The sequence below is a fragment of the Phascolarctos cinereus genome, unplaced genomic scaffold (assembly GCF_003287225.1).
Source record: "Phascolarctos cinereus isolate Bilbo 61053 unplaced genomic scaffold, phaCin_HiC Scaffold_726;HRSCAF=1367, whole genome shotgun sequence".
Classification (NCBI taxonomy): Eukaryota; Metazoa; Chordata; class Mammalia; order Diprotodontia; family Phascolarctidae; genus Phascolarctos; species Phascolarctos cinereus.
In genome coordinates this window covers 379,307,278-379,329,109 of record NW_027556098.1, presented here as the reverse complement: position 1 = coordinate 379,329,109, position 21,832 = coordinate 379,307,278, and the positions used below count along the sequence as shown (strand labels likewise).

General features: G+C 46.5%; 1 protein-coding gene across 4 annotated transcripts in view; it reads right to left on the bottom strand.

The window, feature by feature from the left end:
• Positions 1-21,832, bottom strand: part of ECE1 (endothelin converting enzyme 1) — a 185,531-nt gene that overhangs the window by 81,278 nt on the left and 82,421 nt on the right. For 2 of the 4 annotated variants that reach the window (XM_020973112.2, XM_078145617.1), the window contains exon 2: positions 10,510-10,596. In XM_020973112.2, the coding sequence (XP_020828771.1) occupies positions 10,510-10,596 (87 nt within the window). Of the gene's footprint in view, positions 1-10,509; positions 10,597-10,754; positions 10,890-12,178; positions 12,267-21,832 lie in introns of those variants that run through there. The other 2 variants (XM_020973113.2, XM_020973111.2) reach the window with 2 other exon arrangements.

Below are 21,832 nucleotides of genomic sequence, written 5' to 3'. Positions count from 1 at the left end.
CATTCTATATTCTAAGGGTCCTTCCAATCTCATATTCTGTTCTAAGGTCCAGTTCTGGTATCCTGTGTTCTAAGGCCCCTTCAAGCTCTGCTGTTCAATATTCTTTTTTTTTTTTTTTGGATAGGCAATGGGATTAAGTGACTTGCCCAGAGTCAAACAGCTAGTAAGTGTTATGTGTCTGAGGCCACATTTGAACTCAGGTCCTCCTAAATCCAGGGCCGGTACTCTATTCACTGTGTCACCTAGCTGCCCCTCTGCTGTTCAATATTCGAAGGCCACTTCCAGCTCCCAAGTACTCTGAGTCTAGCCTTCTGAGGAGAAGGTTTTAGAAACAAGGGAGCCTAGATCACAGAAAATGTGCTCTGTCGCTGTTCAGGAATCTAGTGGGTAGATCAGTGGCAGGCTGCCCAGATCCACTTTGGGGAAGGGTGAGCTAGCACTCCACGCCAGGGAGCAAAGACAGTGAATGAGAACTGCCCCGACTCTCCCTTAGGTAAGTCACATTTCCAGCCCGGCCCTAGGTGGGAACCTGTCCCCAACCCTTTGGTTTCCCAGGGTTTTCAGAGACCACTGGAACAATGTACTAATGAGAGGATAAATATTTAGTTACAGAAGTGACGGCCTGACTAAGCTGGCCTTGGAGCGCAAACACGTTTTGCAGGCAGGGACATGTGGATGGAGCTGGGGAACTGGTAAGATACCCCAGGGGAGTAACCACAGCAGGGGCTCCCGTTCCTTTTGAGAGCGTGCAGAGCTCAGCACTCTCCTCCCTGCGATCCAGGAGGCAGATAAAGCAAGAATGATCCTCCTTAGAGATGAGGACACCGAGCTCCAGGGCAGAGAAGGGGCTTGCCTGGGCACCAACCAGCTCAGATGCGACTGCTGGGGCCGGACTCAGGCTCAGCTTATTCTGCCATACCAAGGTTGAGTGTCAGCGGTCAGTAGACTGGCAAGAGACCTGGCTTTGGATCAGATGGCTTGGGTCTGAACTAACCTCTTTGGCTAAGTCACCAGTCTTTTCAGTGACTTAGTTCCTTCATTTGTAAAAAGGGGATTATAATTCCTATCTGGCTCTGATTCTAGTTACTCAATTAATGAAAAAAAAAAAAGAAAAAACACCACTCAATCCATCTCCTACTCAGCTGCCAGGGTGGTTTTTTTCTAAAGCATAGGTCTGACCTTGTCACCTCCCTGTTTAATGAGCTCCAGTGACCTTTGGGATCAGCTATAAAGTCCTCAGCTTAACAACAAACATTCTTTACATCTCTCATTCCACGCCTTTGCACTGACTTTTTCCCATGCCCCAAATGCTTTGCCTCATCGTCTTGGCTCTTCATTTTCCTAAGATGTCTGAAAAGGAATCTTTTTTTTCCAAGGTTCAGCTCAAGTTCCCTCTTCTACAGGAAACCCTTCCCAGGTTCTCCAGCTGATGACCCCTTCTCCTCTGAGATTACCTGCCATCAACTCTGTATAGATCTTGTACGGATCTAGTTCACTACATGCTGATCCCCCCACTAGGATGTGACCTCCTGGAGGGCAAGGACCGTGTTTTTTGGCCTTCCTTTGTATCCTCACTGCTTAGTACAGAGACTGGCACATAGTAAGTGATTAATGAGTACTTGGTAACTTATTGACACTTAGTACCCACAGAAGCTCCCTCATAGAACCTACAGTCTAGGGAAAGAAAGTACGTTCTAAGTGTAAAGTTTTATACACACACATACACATATATATATAGTTATGTAACAGTTTTATATATGTATATATAGTTTATGTATATAGACATACATGTACATATAATTGTGGAAAGTTATGTATAATATTATATATTACATATATATGCATATTTACATAAAGTTATATGTGTGTGTATATATTATATATAGAGAGAGTGTGAGAGTGTGTGTGTGTGTGTGTGTGTGTGTGTGTGTGTGTGTGTGTGTGTGTGTATGCTACAAGGGTATGGAGCCAGATAAATATTGATTTTTCTGGGATACTGAAAAAATGATAGTTGGGGGAAGGGAGATTGAAATAGCTATTTAAAAATCATATTAGAGAATCAACCAGCTAGATACCTGTCAACCCTGTCAAGAAATGTGACCACGTCACCCACAGTGACATTCTCTGTCCATAGAAGTTGGTAGGATTTGGCTGGACAAGTTTTTAGATAGAAAGGACTTTGGAGCACAAAATGCTTGTGCTGGAAGGGACGTTGGAATGTGGAAGGTTAGAGTGGGGAGGGGTCTCAGAACAGAAAATTTCAGAGCCGGAAAGGCCCTTAGAGTTCAAATGTCAGAGCTGGGAGGGGACTTAGAACACAGAATGTCAGAGCTGGGACAGGACGAGAACATACCTTTGCATTCATCTCTGACCATCAGTGGAGGAATGGGACAGGATTCTTTTTGGATACTGCATCCAAAGAGTGGTAGAATGAATAATATGTTCTGAAGCTGGTGCCCTGAGTTTGAATCTAAGCTCTGCTTAGATTTCCATGACCCTGGGAAGGTTACAATTCCTCTGGGCCTTGGTTTTCTCACTGGAACAGAGGGTAATAAAGAATGCACCTACACCACTAGGCAGCCCCAAATGGAGGTGGGCAAATAAGCCTGGTTCCCTGCAGCAGACTACCTTTCAGAGGAAGCAGCCCCTGACCACTTACCTCAATGTGTCTCCACCATGAGAGTGTGAGGAAGTTATCTCCTCCCTAAGTTTCCATGATGCACACAACCACTTATAGTCGATAGTAGGAACTCACCATTCTGTAGCACTTCCAGGTTTACAGTGGACTCTCCCCACAACAATTGTGACATGAATTGTACAAGCATGAATCCCCCCATTTTACATATGAGGAAAGCTGAGGCTAAAAGGGGGTAAGGTGACTGGCTCAAGAGAATGCAACTAGAAAATGGCAGAATCAATATTCAAATCTTGATCTTTACACTCCAAAACGAGTCATCGAAAAAACATCACAATAATAATACACTTCCCTCCCTTCTTTGCACAGGTGGGGGACTATGGCTGCTGATAATGTCAGACTTGGCTGCTACGCTGCTTAGTTTTTGCTGACGTCATTTTTTTTCTTTTTTCCTCTCTTTTATTTGCTATAAGGGATGGCCCTCTGGAGGAGGACAGGAAAATGGGGGTGATGGAAAAACAAAAAATGGCCATAAAATGTTTTAAAAAGAGAACTCATGGTAGATAGAGAGAGCATGACATAGTTAAGAGAGTGCTGGGCTCAGAATCAAGAAGATCAGGGTTCAGATCCTGCCTCTGACACTTCATAGTAGCTGTGTGACACTAATCAAATCATTTAACCTCTCTCTTCCTCATTTCCTCATTCAACTCCCAGAGACTTATCTGAGATATAGGTTAAAAGCCATGATGATGGGATCACAAATCTCTCACCATGCCTATGAAAAGTAAAGGATTTGTGAAAATAGCCTGGTATATAGGAAAGCAAGTGAGAAACAGTAGGGGTTACAGAAGAACAATTCCTGCCTTTGGAGTCAGAGGCTCCGGGTTCAAATCCCAACTCTAGCTCTTACTATCTGTGTGACCTTTGGCAAGTTATAATATTTCAGGGGCCTTAGTTTTCTAATCTATAAAATGAGGGAGTTGGCCTCAGTGACCTCTGAACTCCCTCCCTTCTTTAAATCAGGTCAAGGGCCCTGACGCTTGGAGTTGCTAGTTTGGGGTTAAGAATCCTGGCTCTGCCACCTGTTAGCCATGAAGCTGAGAACAAGATGCTTCAGTTCTCTGAGACCCAGCTTCTTCATCTTAGAAATGGGACAATAATGCAACTCCCTACACCTTACTGGGTCTCCAGAGGAAGAGGCCTTTGGAAACCTTTGTTAAAGAGCTTAATCACAGCCCCTTGAATTGGAGGAGATCTTGAAAGTCTAGGCTGGGACACAGCTGAACAGGACCCTCTCCTTCTTCATTCCCCCTGCTTCCCCATGTTCAATTGCTGCTCTTTGAAGACTGCCAGTATGGGGAGCTCACTACCTCCCAAAGCAGTCCATATTAGGACAGCTCTTATTATTAAGAAGTATTTCCTGCTGTCCTTCGAAGATCGCTGGTTCAGAGAGCTCACTACCTTCCCAAGCAGTCCATCCCATTCTGCATTTGGACAGGTCTTACTGTAAGGAGGTATTTCCTTATATGGATCCAAACTTTTCCTTCCACCACCTTCTACACAGTTCTGCTCTCCAGGGTAAAGCAAACCAATTCTAATCTCTTCTACATTAGCGAAAGGCAGCGCTCATATAAACATGAAGCAGTGCTCTGAGGCCACTCCTGACAAATGGCCTGCTTTGTGTAAATTCTCTTAGCGGGTTTTTCCTCCCTTTCTCTATTTTTTCGTAGACCTTAAGATAAAAAGAGAGGTGTCCTAATGAGCCTTTGAAATAACAACAACTGGAGCTGGAAAAATGGAAAAAGCACTGGATGGAGTGCCCAAGAGACCCAGACGGGAGTTCCAGCCTGACACAGAACATCACGTGGGTAGCCTCCACCACTGGAGACTTCAGTTTTCCCATGATTAAATGAGTCATGAGGCAGCCCAGAGCAATAATGATAGCTAGCATTTATAGAGTGCTTTCAGGTTTGATAGGCACACCAGCCCGGAGAGGTTGTGCCGTTAGTAACTAACTGAGAGGTTAAGTGACTTGTCTAGGATCATATAACTAGTAAGTAGTTGAGCCAACTTCAATTTCTGACTCCGATGCTCTAACCACGGCAACACCTAGCTGTCTCTGTGGTGGAGAGACTAGTCTTGGCGTCAAGAAGATCTGGGTTCAAGTCCAACCACAGACCCACACTGGCTGGGTGTCCCTGGGTAAATCACTTAATCTCTCAGTGCTCTGGGCAATTAATTATCTGGGCTAGTAGCTACATGAAGAGAAAGAGAAAGAGAAAGTACCAACTCAACCTGCTTTGGGAAAGGAAGTTCCTCACCAGCATTTCCCTGTGCTGATGAAAGCACAGACCTAGTCAAAAAGAGAAATGTACTGTAGGTGGAAGGAAGTCCCAGCAACCCTGAAAGCTGCCTGACCTCCCATTCCATTCTTCCAAGGCCAAGAAAGGTCTTCTAGACAAGGGCAGAGGTCTATTTGTCCGGGATGTCATAGAGGGAATTGTTCAGGTTTGGCTTTGATCAGATGACTTCTCATGTTCCTTCTGAGAGGTGGAACGATGATCAATAATAATAACTAGCATTTGTACAGCACTTTAGGGCTGCAAAGCACTTTCCAAATATTATATCACTTGAACCTCTCAACAAGCATGCCAGGCAAGGGGCTATGATCATCCCCATTTTACAGAAGAGAAAACTGAGGCTGTGAGATGTTAAGTGATTTGCCCAGGGTGACAAAGCTAATAAGGGTCTGAGGCTGGATTTGAACTCAGGTCTTCTTGACTCAAGGCCCAGTGCTTTATTGACTGTGCCATCCAGTCCAACTTATTCACCCTGTGTCCATTTTACAGATGAGAAGCCTATGCCAGGCCACAATATTGGGCTACACACCATTCAAAGTTGGCATGAGGAAAAGTGGGCTGTAAACCTTGAAGTGTCATAGAAAACTGAGCTACCACTTCAATGGAAATCACTGCTGTTCTTCCCTATTTACACGACAACAAGAAAACCTTTGATGTACATCAGCCCTGGGGCTTAGAAAGCACATTGTCACCTCATTTGATGATCCTCAGTGAAGTAGGCCATTAAAGCATTTCCTGGACCTGTGATTATACTGGTATCGAAAAATCCTAGTGTGAAAATTCCCTCCACCAATACTGAAGGGCAACTCCTCAGTAATTTATAATTTTAGAGAGGTTTTTGGCACTTTGAGAGATTAAATGTCTTGGCCAGGGACAGTGTCAGAGGCAGGATTTGAATCTAGGACTTCCTGACTTCTGGGTTGGGCATCTATCCACCATACCACACTGCTTCTATTTTATAAATGGGGAAATGGAGCCTCTGTAATTTGATTTAGGTCACATGGTTAGTAAATAGTAGAGCTAGAGCCCAAACTCAGGGCTTTTGGCTCCAGATCTATTGCTTTTTATACCAAGCCAACAGCTTCTGCTCCTCTGGGCTGTTATAAACATGCCTGGCAATGGATAAATCTGGTGGATCTCAAGTGATGTGGGTCTAATATACCTTCTACAAGGCAGCCAGGAGGTGTCATGGTGCACAGGCCTGGCGTCAGGAAGATCTGAGTTCAAATCTGGCCTCAGACACTTACTAGCAGTGTGACCCTGGGCAAGTCACTTCACCCTGTTTGCCTCAGTTTCCTCATCTGTAAAATGAACTGGAGAAGGAAATGGCAAACCACTCCAGTATCTCTGCCAAGCAAACCCCAAATGGGGTTTCACATTACTGAAATGACTCAACAATAGTGTTTTCCCCCCTTTCATTTGTGGAATATTAATGGGCTGCTTTTCTATCCAAACTTTTAAAGTCCTATTTTAAAGCTAAATAGTCAGGTTCTCTGCCAGAAAGCCAGACTTTCAGACTAGACTTCCTGAGTCCAACTAACTGAAATGAAGAGACTCTCTTTGCCTGGCTTTTGTTATTCCTGGTGTTGACAGTATGCCACTGGGAGGGTTGGGGGGAAGGTTCAAAGCAAAGGGGAACTGGGTGCAAACAACTGTCCCACCACTTTTAGCAGCCTATAAGGTCTATTGTGCAGTCCTTTCATATGGATTCCCCCAGAAGAATGTAAGCTCCAGGAGGGCAGGGACTGCACTCACTTTGGTCTTTACATCCCCAAGCCTAGTATAGTGTCAGCACATTGCAGGTACTTAATGTAAGTTTATTGGTTGATTTCCTGTGGATTGGTCAGAGGTAGAGCTGAAAGGGGCTCTGGTAGTTTCCAGACCACGGAGCTGAGGTCTGAACAAGTTATGTGACTTGTCCAAGGTCACACAGGCACAAAATCCAAAGCCAGGATTACGACTTAGGTCCTCTGACTCCAAATTCTCCACTTTTCCCACTACAACACGCTTGTGCTCTTTTTGAGTTCTTTAAGTCTAGAAGGCAACTTTGTTTCCCACTTTACCAGGCCAGCGAGTTGTTCAGAACTACTTACATTTCCTACCGGCCTTTTAGGGAGCTGTGTAAAGTGATGAAAAGAACTCTCAACGTGGAGCCAGGAGATCTTGGTTTAAGCCCCCTCCCTCTGGGCCTCCACCTCAAAATCAGGAGGTCGGAAAAACAACACACACACACAATGACTACAATGTAAATGTAAAGGACAGCAACAAAAACCCCTGAATACTATGTAACTATACTGACCATGCTTAGGCTTGAAAAAGAGCTGGGGAAAGTGAACCTCCCTCCTTTCACTGCAGAGGTAGGGGCCTTCGGGTATGACACCTCAAATACACCAGCCAACTTGGTGGATGTGTGGATTAATTTTGTCAGACTATTTTGTTTTTGTTTTTGTTAGGCAATGGGGTTAAGTGATTTGCCCAGGGTCACACAGCTAGTAAGTGTTACGTGTCTGAAGTAGGATTTGAACTCAGGTCCTCCTGACTCCAGGGCCAGTGCTCTATCCACTGTGCCACCTAGTGGCCTCCGCTAGACTATTTTCCCCCATTTTTATTCTTTATTACATTCACACAAAGGATGGACTGACTAGGAGAGAGAGTAAGGATACTTTTGGAAATAAAGGTAATAAAAATAAAAGAGATTAATAAAAATATTTCTAAATTAAAGGAAGGGTTCAGATCTGACACCTGAGGCCCAGCTCAGATTCTAGTTTACAGAATAATTTCCTCACAACTGTCCTGGTGGGTAGCAATTCAAGTATCCTTACCCTCATTTTATATAGAGAGAAACTGAGGCTCATAATGTCCTCCTCAAGGTCAGGACACATCTCAAATACTGATTCTCTCCTGCATCAACTCATCCTGGTTCTGGATCCAGGTAGGCCACTTCAGCTTTAGCTTTCAGACTTTAGTGTCCTACTCTGTAAAATGTGGGGATTGGCCTAGCAGATCCCTGAGATTTCTTTCAGCTCTTTATCTTGGATTCTGGGATCACTGGGGTCAGCACTGAGGAAGGCTGGGACAGCCCAGGGCAAGGACAATTCCATCAAAGCACCTGGACCAAAGTAGGAACGAAACTCATCTGTCAGCTACAAGGTCTGGCACTGGTACTGTCTATAGACAGAAAGGGATGCGCGTCCATAGCCGGGTCACTTGGATTTTCTGAGCCTCACTCTTCCCATCAGCAAAATTGGCATAACACTACAGGTAGCGCCTACATCACGGGGTTGTTTTGAAGCTCACATGAGCTGTTGACCACCTGGTCCCCTCAAAAAGCTCCAATAGCTCCCTATTACCTCCTCTGTTGGTTGTTAAAAGCCCTTCACAACCTGCTCTCTCTGCTGCCACCTTTGTTACCTGTTTCACCTTGGGAAGCCATTTCTCCATAGAAACCTCAATTTCCTCATCTGTAAAAACAAGGGGGTGGACTCAAAGGTCCCTTCCAGCTCTTACATATCATGTCCCAAGGTCTTATCATCCCCATTTTGCAGATGAGAAAACTGAGGCTCAGAGACGTTAAATGACTTGCCCACAGGTTCCTAGAGGTCAGGAGATGTTTCTGTGTCTCGTCTCCATCAGTGTATCCCAACACTTAGCTCTGTGTCTGGCATACAGCAAGAACTTAATAAATGTCAATTCAACAGAAGGATCAGATCACCTGGGTCTGAGTCTGCTCTGTTTCCCACAGCACTGCAGGCTTTATACATAAAGGACTTTCTCCATTCAACACAGGAAATACAGGCCGCAGGGACCAGCTTTTCAGGATGGAATGAATGGGGGGAAGGGGCTGGCCCTTCTCCATGGTGATGACAAGGTTGAAAGAGCCCTAGATAGGAAGTCAGGAGGCCTGGGCTCTGACTCCTGCTACTCCTTTGCTAGGTCACTTTCAGCAGGTTATTTCCTCTCATTGGGCCTCAGTTTCCTTATGTGTAAAATGAGGGGGTCAGTCCCTAGGGCTCACTCTAGCTCTAACATTCTATAATTCTATAACATCCTGAGCCAAAATTGTCCCCCAAAGTCAGTCCTGTGGGACGTCAGAGATGTTTTGTCCAAAGCCAGCTCCAGATGTAGCTGGTCAGAAGCAGCAAGGAGAAAAACTACCCCATTTCTAAGGGACATTTTTGCCCTGAGGAAGAATTCCATCCCAAGAGCCAAAGCACAGAAACTTCCTGCAGGCTGTCCTAGTTGGCACACAGCTGCATTCTCAGAGGGACCCAGGTTGGCAGTGGTCTGACTGGTGGGGGGAAGGGTGGTTTCAGGCAGGGGTGGCCTCTGTCCCTCCAGACACCAAGGCTGGTCACTGAACCCTTGGGGAAAGAGGGTATAAGTGGGAAGCATAGAAAGCAGGGAGAGAGAAGCCATGGCACAAATCTTCAGAAGAAGAAGTGGGGAGGTCAGTGGGCCCACCTCACCCTAGACACCAAGGCCAGTCCCTGAATCCTCTCTGGAAAGGATAGAGTAGAAAGGGAAGCAGTAGGGATGGGAAGACATAAAAGGGGAAGGGAGAGAGACCACGGCACAGGTCTCTAATAAATAACAAGTATTTATTAAGCATGTCCTAAGTGCCAGGTAATGTGCTAGGTATTTGAGAGAGTGGGTGGTCCCTGGCTCTATTCTACCCTAAACACCAAGGCTGGTTCTGTGCCCGCAAGAGAAGCAGCAGAATAAGGTTAAGTGGGGAGTATATAAAGTTAGGAGGAGGGGAGATGAGGGAGACCCACAGTGGCACAGGACCCCAGGAGAGAGAGTGAGGAGGTTCCTGTCTCAACCTCATCCCAGATCCCTGAATCCTCTAATGAGATAAGGAAGAGAGAGAGGGAGGTAGCTGGTTCCATCCCACTCACCCGAGACACAGTCTAGTCCTTGAGACATTTCTAAAACAGACAAGGGCAGGGGAGTTCAAAGGCAAAGGGAAACAGCAGATAGGCTAGGGCCCATCCTAGGAGAGAGGGCAGGAGGTCACTGGTCCCCAGAGTCTTCTTTAGGGCACATGGAGTATGGAGAAGAGAGGGAGGAAATGGAAGTAAAGACACACTCAGGTGTATATGTGTGCTGTGAGTAGAGGGGAGAAGTGTCTGGGCCCTTTCCTGTCACAGGCTAGTCCTGGGAATGAGGGAGTCTGCATAAGGGGAAGGGGGGGTGTGTATGGTGGCTTAGTAATCAGTTCTGGGGAGGCTGCTCTGTGCAGGGGATGGGGGAAATGGGGTGCAGGGTTTAATCCTTATATTCTGTGTTTTCACATGTAGGTGGCTTCATTACTCCTGTGTGACACTGGACAAGCCACAACTTCTTTGGGCCTCAATTTCTTCAACTGTAAAACAGGAGGGCTGGCCTCCGAGGTTCTTCCAGCTCTAAATCTATGCTCCTATGATCCACTGCTCAGTCCTTGGGAGTGGGGGCAGTGCTGTATGGTACCTGTGCAGTTGGGAAGGGGCAAAGGGGGCTGGCGCTGCTGCCTACCTGAATGCCATTGGGATACACCTCGCCCTCCCCGAGGGAGTCCACCAGATCTTCCTCATCGAGCGTGGCCCGCTTGTAGGACGACATCTGAAACAACAAATGCAGAATCGACTCCCTGAGCACTTCCATGGCTTCTCGGGAAAGGAGGGCGGAGGGGCCCAAACCCCAAACGCGCGTGGCCCGGCCCAGCCCCAGCCCCTTGCCTGGCCCCTTGGTGTCCCGGCGGCAGCGCGGGGCTCACTCACCCCCAGCCTAGAAAGCAAAGCGGCGAGCTTAGCGGCCACCGGGCTGGCAATGAGGCAGGGGCTCCGCATGTTGACGCCTGGGCTCAAGTCGCCCGCCCTGCTGGGTCCGGGAAGGGCAGGGCAGGGCAGCCAGAGAGGGCCGGGGGTGGAGGGGGTGGGGCAGGGGCAGGAAGGGGGCGGGGCCACGCTGCCCACCCCAACCCCCAGCCCACCCCCAGCTGAGACCCCGCCCCCAGCCCGGAGATAGCCCAGCGAGGCCGGCCTGGCACGCCTGGCTCTGCCCAGCCAGAGGCCTGGACAGGGCCCCAGCGAGGCTGGCCTCCGGGACCGGACAGGACCGGGCAGGTCGGCAGTAGGTGAACCAGAGGCAGCCTATGGGGTTCCTCTCTCCCAGGTGCCCACAAGCTACAGCTACGATGCAGAGAAGGCCGGGGGGGGGGGCGCGCTCCTGGATTAGCTAACTGTCCCGAAAAACTCAAGAACTACGTGCCTCTCTCCCTTTCTCCCTCTTCCTCCTCTGTCTCTCCCTCCCTCTTTCCCGCTCTCTTTCCTTCACTTTCTTCCTCCCTTCTCTTCCTCCCTTTCTTTCCCTCTCTTCCTCCTTTCTTCTGTTTCTTCCCCCCTGTCGCTGCCTTCCACCTCTCTCTGCCTCCTCCCTTCCACCTCTCTTCCTCCTCCCTTCCTCCTCCCTTCCTCCTCTCTTCCTCCCCTTCCCTCTTCCCAGCATTCTTTCTCCCTCCCTTTCTCCCCTGTCTTTCTGTCGCCCTTTCTGCCCTCTCTTCCTTCCCTCTGCTTCTTGATGGATGTGGGAGGGTCCTCACAGTGCCATCCCGCGGGCACCCACACTCTTCTCTTTCCAATCATCTTCCACACAGCAGCCTAAAGCACAAGTCTGACCACAGTATCAATCAAGAAGCATTTAAGTGCCTCCTGTGTGCTGGGTAAGCACTGTGGATTCAAAGACAAAAGTCAAAACAATCACTGCGTTCAAGATGTCCACTTATCACTTGCCTTCCACCCCTCCCCCCCAAAAAACCCCCCAAAACATTTTCAAAAGTACCCTGAAGGAAAAAAATACAAGCAACTTGAAATTCAAGAGTCTTCATTTTCTTGGACCCTTAGTTTTCCAAAGAGCATCTCAAAGGTCCCTTCCATCTCTAAATTTATGATCCTATAAGCCTCCACAATCTAGCTCCAGCTCTTTGCAGCATTATTTCTTTGCATTCCTCTTCAAGAACTTTACATTTCAGGTCAAACTGGACTCCCTCTCCCCACCCTCACACTCAGTCGGCATCTCCTGCCTCCCCTCATCTGTGCCCTTCTACGCTGAGCTCAGGTGCCACCGAGGTGAAGGCTCTTGTGATTCTCCCAGAGACATATCTCCTTTGCCCCTATCCCTCCCTCCCTACCTTGTTCACACTCACCTGTGGAGAGGTCAGGCCCTTCCAGGAGGATGAAAGCTCTCCAGAGGTAAAGACCACAACCTGGGTAACTTTGTAGCCCTACCGGGCTAGCACCAGAGGTTCAAGCGAACTGAAACCAGGGCTAGGGCTCTAGCTGGAGTCATCAGGGAACAGAAACTACCAAAGTGGAAACCCCTGGGGGAGGTGGGGAGAGGCAGAGAGAAAGAGAGAGAGAAGGCCAAATAGTCCTTGACCTCAAGGAACTCAGTCTGAGGGAGATGACATGGAAATAATGAGGTATGTAAAAGATATCTAGGAGGCAGATAAAGTAAAATCTGGAAGGGGAAGACAGCTGGGCGGGTGGTGGTAGTGGTAAGAAAGGCCTCCTCTAGAACGTAGGATTTGAGCTGAGCCTTGAAGGAAGCCAGGGAAACAAGTGTGTGGGGACACCCAGTGCAAAGGCACAGAGATAGTAGACAAAAGCAAAAACAGTTCCTGACCTTAAAGAGCTTACAGTCTAATGGGTGGGGCACTATGTGTATTCTGCATGCTTGTGTATATTCCCATCCTCTTCCTCCTCCCCACATCAGTGTGTGTGTGTGTGTGTGTTGGTGTGGAGGGAGTGCATTCCTGGCATTCAGAAGAGCCAAAACAAAGACACAGAGGTGGGAGGTGGAGTCTCACGTATGAGAAACTACAAGAGGACCAGTTTGGCTAAACCACAGTGACCACAGAGGGGAGTTATGCAGTGTTTGAACAGAACAGGTGGGGGTGGGGAAGAGCTCGTAGGTCTTTTTTAAAGAACTGAACAGAAAGAATAAGAAGGCTCGGAGAGGCTGTGATCTGCACCAAGGGAAAGTGGTAGCCATACCCAAAAGATCCCACATCCAGCCAAGGTGGAGAAGAAGTGGCATCTGAGCTAGGCCCTGAAGGGGATGGCAATGAGGGCAAAATATCCTTCTGGAGAAAAATCTTTCCAACATCTTACTCTGGGCTTCCAAGTTGTTGGAAGTCCTTTCCTGTGCTTTGGCTCTGTGATTATGGTGCCAGGTTTGGTCCCCACAGACACAGGGGAATTTCTTTTTGTCCCTGCTTTGCAGAAGTGGGCGACTATGGGTATGTCACAGTGTATATAAGGTCAGACTGGGCTGATATGTCCATTCGTTTTGCCAAACTGCTTTCCTCTTACTTTTTTATTCTTTGATATAAGAAATGGTTCTCTGCATAGGGGAAGGATATATTCAGAAATGAAAGTAATATAAATCAAGAAGAAATTCTGTGATTCTCAAGAAACTTGGGCCTGGAGAGGCTCTGAGAAAGTAACTGCACCTTCTTCCCTTCTCTGAAGAGATTGGGGCTGGGGGGTGGAGGTGGGTGTGGTGCAGTGATATGTTGTCTGACTTGGCTGCTTTTCTTTCTTCTTTTTAGAAAAAAAATTTTGTTATAGGGCAGCTAGATGACTCAGTAGATAGGCCACTGGACCTGGGGTCAGGAAGACCTGAATTCAAATCCTGCCTCAGACAGTGACCCTGGAAAAGTCACTTAACCTCAGTTTGCCTCAGTTTCCTCATCTATAAAATGAGATTAATAATAGTACCTACCTCCCAGGATCAAATGAGATGATATCTGTAAAGTGCTTTGCAAACTTTAAAATGATATATAAATGCTAGCAGCTGCTACTGTAAAGCACTAGGTAGGGGAAAAGGGAAGGACATATTTGGAAATAAAAATGATATGAAAATAAAATATATTTATCAATACAATTTAAAAAAAAAAGAAATTCTATGCTTCTGAGTCAGATTCCTGGGCATTATTCTCTCTCGCCCTTACAATAAAAGCCATCACATTACCCAGACTTGTGATTGAGGCCCTATCTCAAAGCCCCATCCCTATTGTTTAAATCCTTGCTCTGTGTCACCACAGGCAAGTCACTTCTCTTTTCTGGGCCTCAGTTTCCTCATCTGTAAAATGAGTGGTTGGTCCCAAAGGTCTCATCTGAGGTCCCCAATCAATCCTAAATCTTATGCAGTCTAAGCTGGTTTCCCAAGACAGGAGAGCCTAAGGAACGTCAGGCAGTCTCAGATAGGGCCAGAGAGCAGGCACATCTCTGCCATGTCTGGGTTTGCTAATCTGTTTGTTTCTACCTCATTAAAAATGTGCATGGCAACCTATGGGTTTATTATTATTTCCTATTTTGCATATTTATTTGATTTTTTGTTCTTGCTGATGGCTGTTTGCAATTTTTTTAAAAAATTAACCCATGATGTTAGTGCCAGAAGGGACATTAGAAACATTAGGGAAAAAATCCAAATCTAATCCCTTCTTTTATGGATACAGCAACCGAGGTCCAAGCAGTGGAGGCCTATGGGCCACTCTGGTCACCAGCCTCCCCCTCCTGGGCTTCTCACCTTAGTAGCTGTGCCGCTTAGAGGCGTCTGAGTAGTGAAATGGAAAGAACACCAGGTTTGGATTCAGGGGACCTGGTTTCAAATCCTACCTTTGTCAATAATCTGCCTTATGCTTAGAGCTAGTCATGCTTCTCTGCTCAAAAACCTTCCTCTCACCTCCCGAGTTAATTTCAGTCAGTCAAAGAGCATTTACTAAGCACCTACTGGGTACCAGGCACTGTGCTAAGTGCTAGAGCTACAAAGACATGCAAAAGATGGTCCCTGCCCTCAGGGAGCTCACACTCTAACAGGGAAGAGGACATAAAAACAACTGTGTCAGTATAAGATAGCTATAGCCAGACATATCTAGATACCTACACAGTATGAATGAAAGGAATTCTCAGAAGCAAGACTTTTAATGTCAAATAGAATTGTTTAAATTTGACCTCCGCCTCCTGGCTTCCTTCAGGTCTTGTCCCAAATCCCACCTTCTGCAACAAGCCCTTCCCAGCCAGCCCTCCTTAATGCTAGCGTCTTCCCTTAGAGAGTATCCCCAATTTATTCTGTATATATCTTACTTATGAGTGCTTGTTTTTATGTTGTTTCCCTGTTAGACTGAGAGCAGGGACTGTTTTCTCCCTTCCTTGTATCTCCCGCACTTAGCACAGTGCTAAGGAATAAGTAAGTGATTGTTGACTTTTGGACTTGACTTGATCCTGGAGGTGATAGGGAGTCACAGCAGCTCCCTGAGCAGGGAGTGACAAATCCTCCTTTAAGGAATTTCTAGGGGGCAGCTAGGTGGGGCAATGGATAGAGCACTGACCTTGAAGTCAGGAGGACCTGAGTTCAAATCCGGCCTCAGACCAAACACTTGACACTTACTAGCTGTATGACTCTGGGCAAGTCACTTAACCTCAATTTCCTATTTTTTTAAAAAAAAGGAATTTCTACAGTCCGGCCCTTTCATACCTTTCTAATTTCCCTTCTAGGACTTTACACAAGCTAAACCCAAGTACCTGCTCTGGCCTCCATGTCCCCCATGGCCTTGGTACCTTTGCACCATGAATTCAAACCCATCCTTTAAAGTCCTACTCCAATGTCCCCTCCTCCAAGAAGCCCTCCTGGATTCCTATCTTGGCCCTCACTTACTATTTGGTTTGGCACCTCTCAGATGAGCCTTAGCAAGTATCTCAGTGAACTCTCTGTGTCTTATCCCTCTACCAGGCTGGAAGTTCCAAGGCTACAAGGCCTGGGTATTATCTAAACTTTGTCTCTCTTCCCTACGCCCATCCTGACCCTTAGCACACCGAAAGCAGAAGATAAAACATTTGATACAGGAATGAACGAATGACTTGCCCAAGGTCACATGGCTAAGAAGTGTCAGAGCCAGGATCAAGTTCTGGGTTCCTGCTGCTCCTGCTGCCTTGGGACAGAACTTTATGCCCTCTCCTCTTCCTCTCCTCCCTTTGTTTCTCAAGTGAAGTGGGCCCCATGCCTGCGGGAGAAATCTGCCTTGAATTTGAGTTAGGTGCTCAAAACAAAAAAAAAGGCTCAAAGGAGACCAAGAGAAATCGCAGCAGAAATAGCTCCCTCCTCCTCCGGACTATTTTGGCCCTTGGTTACCCAGAAAACTGATTAAATCCAGACCATGTGTGCAGAATGCAGTGCCCATCCATGGAAACGGCTAGTGTGGAAACCAAGGGTGCTGAAAGGAATTGCCAACATCAAAAGCCAAGGGTGAAGAGAGCTTTTACATATGTTAAAGGGCTGTTATTCATCATAACAGGGCATGCTTCTAATGGCCCCCAAATGTCACTGAAGAATCAAGCTGTTTTGTACCCTCACTTCCAGCCCCTCCCAATCTCAAAATATCCTTGTGGTTATCCCTAAGAGAACTGATTGGGGGAGGGGGTGGACATAAACCAGATAATCTTTAAAAAATCTTCAGGGTTGTTAACAATAATAGCTGACTCCCTACAAGAGGGATCTGAGGGTCTTAGTGGACCCAAGCTCAATATGGTTCCACAGTTCTATATGGCATTATGATCTTAGGCTCCATTGAGAGGTACGGTGAATTACCAGCATAATGTAGGTGAAAATAGCCCCAAGAAAGATCAGAATTCAGAACAGACCCGACTGATGACCAGTCTTGGTTCCATAGAACTAAAGATGAAATACTGGACTTCCTTCCTTTATGTAAAGATGGAGGACTACAAACTTAGAATGCTGCATTTGTTGCAAGATTCAGTCACTGTGTCAGTCTCTTTCAGTTAGCTATTTTCTTTGGTATGAAGGAGGGCTCTATTGGGTCAACAAGGTTATTAGAAAGTAGAAGTGGAGTAATTAATTAAACAGAAATTAATGAAGAAAACATTAATAAAACAAAGCTAAAGGTATCAGATCCAGGACTAGGGAGGTGAAGAGCGTCACTGTCCTCTGTCCTGGCTAGAGTACACCCGGAGCATGGAGTTGGGTTTAGGAAGGCTAATCATAAGCTGGGCGGCATCCAGAAGTCTACTAGGAAGGTGAAGGCCTTTGAGATCAGACCCTATGAGAACTGCTTGAAGGAAGTGGGGACGTTCAGCCTAGAGCAGAGAAGATTCAGGGAGACTGTGCTAAGTGTCTTCAGGTATCTGAGAGGCTGTCATGTGATGGATTAGCCTTGCCCCAACAGGGAGAAAGAACTAGGCGTAACGGGAGGAAGTTACAAAGAGGCCCCTTTAGGCTTAATACTAGAAAAAACCTCCATAACCATTGGCCCCATCCTAAAATGGAATTTGCTCTCAGGGAAGGGAGCAGGTTCTCTCTCATTGGAAGTCTTCAAGGAGTTGCTGAGAGACTCCTGCACAGGTGGCTTAGAGAAGGATTGTGTGGTGGATGTATGGTAGATGGGATGGCTGCTAAGGCCCTTTCTGACTCTGAGAATCAGTGATATGATTAAGAAAGAGGTTCTTAATCTGGGATCCATGAACTTAAAAAAAAAAAGCCAAACTCTTTCAATATAATTGTTTTTCTTTGTAATCCTACGTGTTTGATTTTATGAATTTTAAAACCTAATTCTGAGAAGGGAGTCCTTAAGCCTCACCAGACTGCCAAAAGGATGGATCCAGGACGTCAAAAAAAGGCCCTTGGACTAAAGTTTCTTTTCTTTTCAAAAGAATGACCTTTATCTGGGGCAGCTACGTGGTACAATGGATAGAGCACTGGCCCTGAAGTCAGGAGGACCTGAGTTCAAATCCAGCCTCAGACCAGACACTTGATTCTTACTAGCTGTGTGACCCTAGGCAAGTCACTTAACCCTAATGGCCTAAAAAAAAAAAAAAGAATGGCCTCTATCTCATTGCTGCCTTTTGTTTTCATATTCCACTCATTTCTGAATATGTTCCTTCCCTGTCCCCATCCCAGCCAACCCTGCTTTTGTTTAACCATCCAAGCACCTGCTGAATATTTTTAAGTCACTGTTTCCTTCTGGAGCAAGGAATGAAATCCATTTCTGTCCCTCTGGCATGGAGGTGTGGGCGAGAGCCCCCATCAGGGAGGATGGGGGTAGAGAAAGCAAATTGTTGTCATTTTACTGCTCTAAGCTACAGTTTCATGGGTCCGGACATTTCAAGCTCAAAGGAGCCTTTGAGCTCATTTAGTCCAACAGCCTCATTTCACAGAAGAGGAAAGTGAGGACAAGTGATTTGTGTTTCAAAAACAGAAACCAAACTTGGCAATGCAGGCTGCCCTGGATAGAGGGTGGTCATTAACGAAAAACAAAAACAAATAAACACAAGAGACCTGAAGAAGCAGCCAGAGGCTCAGGGTCACATGTAATTAATAAATACTTGCTGAATGACTGATGCAGGGAAATTCTGCGAACAGTTTTCCCCTGTAATGAGGCTGGCTACCTTAGCCAGAAACCTGAGGGTTGACATAGGAACCTGCAGGCCCCAAGGCCTACTCCTTTGCTAGAACCAACCCACCCAGGAAGGCAGCTGGAGAAAGTTTATCTACTCAGCCTCCCTCTGACTCAACTGCCCAGGGGCAGCTAGAGGGAAAGGGAGCTAGGAATTCTGGACTCAGCATGCTCAGGTAGGTCTCCACCTCTCACTGAGGCTTTCTACGCTGACTCACCTGCCTGCATGCTGTTCTCCCAACCAATCTCACCCACCTCAGTTCTCACCTGCCCCTGAACAGAGACGGTTTATATGCACCCCCACCTCCACTCCTGCCATGACTAGCTCGGGCCCAACCTAGTCTTGGGCACACTTATGTACTCATACCATCATCTCTACTCTTCTGAGACCTCTTCAAACAGTACTGTGGAAAGCGGGTGGGACTCAGAGAAGGAAGACCATCTGTTTGACCACTCTTCAACTGACCTTTGCTACCTCAGCATTTGAATCATGTCCCCTATGGTTGTCCCCAAGGTTTTGCCCCTGCCCCCATCTCTCTCCTCTCTTCTCTCAGTCTCTTCCCCTTTCTCTCTCCTCTTCTCTCTCTGTGTCTCTCTCACTCCTCTCTGTCTCTGTCTGCCTTTCTATTTCTATCTCTCTGTCTCACTCCTCTCTCTGTCTCTCTCTCTCTCTGTCTGTCTCTCTCTCTCTCTCTGTCTCTCTCTGTCTCTCTCTCTCTCTCTCTCTGTCTCTCTCTTCTCTCTCTCTCTCTCTCTCTCCTCTCTTCTCTCTCTCTCCCCCTCTCTTCTCTCTCTCCCTCTCTTCTCTCTCTCTCTCTCTCTCTCTCTCTCTCTCTCTCTCTCTCTCTCTCTCTCTCTCTCTTCTCCCTCTCTCTCTCTCTCTCTCTCTCTCTCTCTGTCTCTCTCTCTCTGTCTCTCTCTCCTCTCTTCTCTCTCTCTGTCTCTCTCTTCTCTCTCTCTCCTCTCTTCTCTCTCTCTCTCCCTCTCTTCTCTCTCTCTCTCTCTCTCTCTCTCTTCTCCCTCTCTCTCTCTGTCTCTCTCTCTGTCTCTCTCTCTGTCTCTTTCTCTCTCTCTCTCTCTCTCTCTCTCTGTCTCTCTCTCTCTCTGTCTCTCTCTCTCTCTCTCTCTCTCTCTCTCTCTCTCTCTCTCTCTCTCTCTCTCTCTCTCTCTTTCCCTCCCCGCCCCCAGCACCTCCCATGAGTTTAAATGATCATCTCTATGCAAATGAACCTCAGGCCTCCACATCGTGCCATCCTCTCCTGGGCTCCAGTCCCATGTCGCCAACTTCCTTTAATACATTTCCAGCTAGATGTTTAAGAGGCACCTCAAACTCAGTACGTCCAAAAGAGAACATAGTATCTTTCCCCTTCAACAGCCCCTGCTCCTGAATTTCCTGATCGCTGTAAAGGGCTGTGCCTCCCATCAGGCTGCGCAAGCCCAACGTAGTAATTCAGTCCCCACGCATCCAATCAGTTGTCATGTCTTGTTTCTGTCTTCAGGACATCTCTTGCATCCGGTCCATTCTTGCTACTCAAATAGCCACCACCCTCGTTCGGGACCTCCTTGACTCTTGCCTGGACAATCAAAATTGCAACAGCCTCTGAGACGGTCTCCCAGCCTCAAGTCTCTGCCCAATCCAATCTGTCCTGGTGCCAAAGGAATTTTTCTAAAGTGCAGCCTGACCCATATCACTCCTCCACTCAAGAAGCCCACTAGCTCCCTACAACCTCTAGGATCAAATGTGAATTCCTGTTTGGCATTTAAAGCCCTTTGCAGCCTGACCCCAACCTACTCTTCCACAATTATTGAACTTTTCTCTATGCATACTATGGTCTAGCCAAACTTTGCTGTGAGTGTTTGCTATAAGTGACTCCTTATATACTAATGCCTTTACTCTGGTTGATCCCTATACCTGGAATGTATTTCTTCCTTACTTGGGCCTCTATATGGAAGCCTTTTTTGGTTCGCCAGTTTTAAGTACCTTCCACTGAAAATTATCTTGTATCTCTATTATTGTTTTTCAGTTACGCCTGATTCTTTGTGACCCCATTTGGGGTTTTCTTGGCAAAGATATGCCATTTCCTTCTCCAGCTCATTTTACAGATGAGGAAACTGAGGCAAACAGGGTGAAGGGACTTGCCCAGGGCCACACAGCTAAAGTGTTTGAGGCCTGATTTGAACTCACAAAGATGAGTCTTCCTGAATCCAGTCCTCGCGCTCTACCCACTGCACTACCTAGCTGCTCTATCATGTATCTATTTTGTATCTATATCGTACATCCCTCTGTGTGTGTATATGTACATATTTTCTTCCCTGGCTAGACTGTCACCTTCTCAGCAAGAGGAGTTCTTGTCTTCGAGGCCCCAGGACCAAACAATGCCTGGCACATCACTGGAGTTTAATAAATTATTGTGGCTTGATTGATAGGACTTCCAACTTGGATGTTCAATAGTTTTGTGACCTTGGGCGAGTCATTGAACATTTCTAAGCCTCAGTTTCCACATCTGTAAAATTAGGGGGTTGACCTCAATCACCTCTAGTGTCCTTTTGACCCTATTAACCACCTACTGTATGCTAGGCACTGCACCAGGTGTTAGAGATATAAAGGTTAAAAAAAAGTCCCTTAAGAAGCTTACATTCTACTTGAGGTACAGCTATCTCATACAAACAGATAAGCATATACAAATAATAATGAAAGGCAGTGTGGCTAACTGATTAGAAGTCTAGCTAGCCTCTGCTAGAAACAGGCTATGTGACCATGGGCTAGTCACTTAACCTCTCTGTGCTCTGGGAAGCATTCTAAGGCCATAAGTTACAAAGGAGTTTCCAAATGATCTCTATCATCCCTATGGAGGGAGTCTCCACAGGGACCCAAGTGCAGACCTCTACCAGAATTATAATTCAGGGGTGGGAAGTAGGACTGGCATGGTGTACATTCTTGTTTTGATCTTTTAAAAGAATCTTTTGAGGTAGGCAGGGCAAAGAACAGGAATAAGCATGGAGTGGTAGAGAGGGCTTGGGATTTGGAGTAGCAGAGCTAAGGTGCCATCTTCAGTCCTTTGACTCTCAGTCCAGGACACTTTCCACCTCTACTACCCTGCCCTTCATGACAGAAATTTGTTGAACTGAACAGAGTGGGAGATACTATGGAAATATTAGTTATCAAATATTTGTTATTAAATTATAAATATATAATTATAAAATATTAGTTATTAAAAGTCATCCTTAACAGAGGCAGCTCCCACATCAAATTCAGGATTAATGGTACCTTAACACGAGGTTGACGTTTCCAGCCTCCAAGAATTATAACAATGTCTTGTGGGAAAATTGCAGACGGGTTCAGAGCTATACAAAGTACCTGTTTCTCCCTCCCTCTGTCAGATGCTT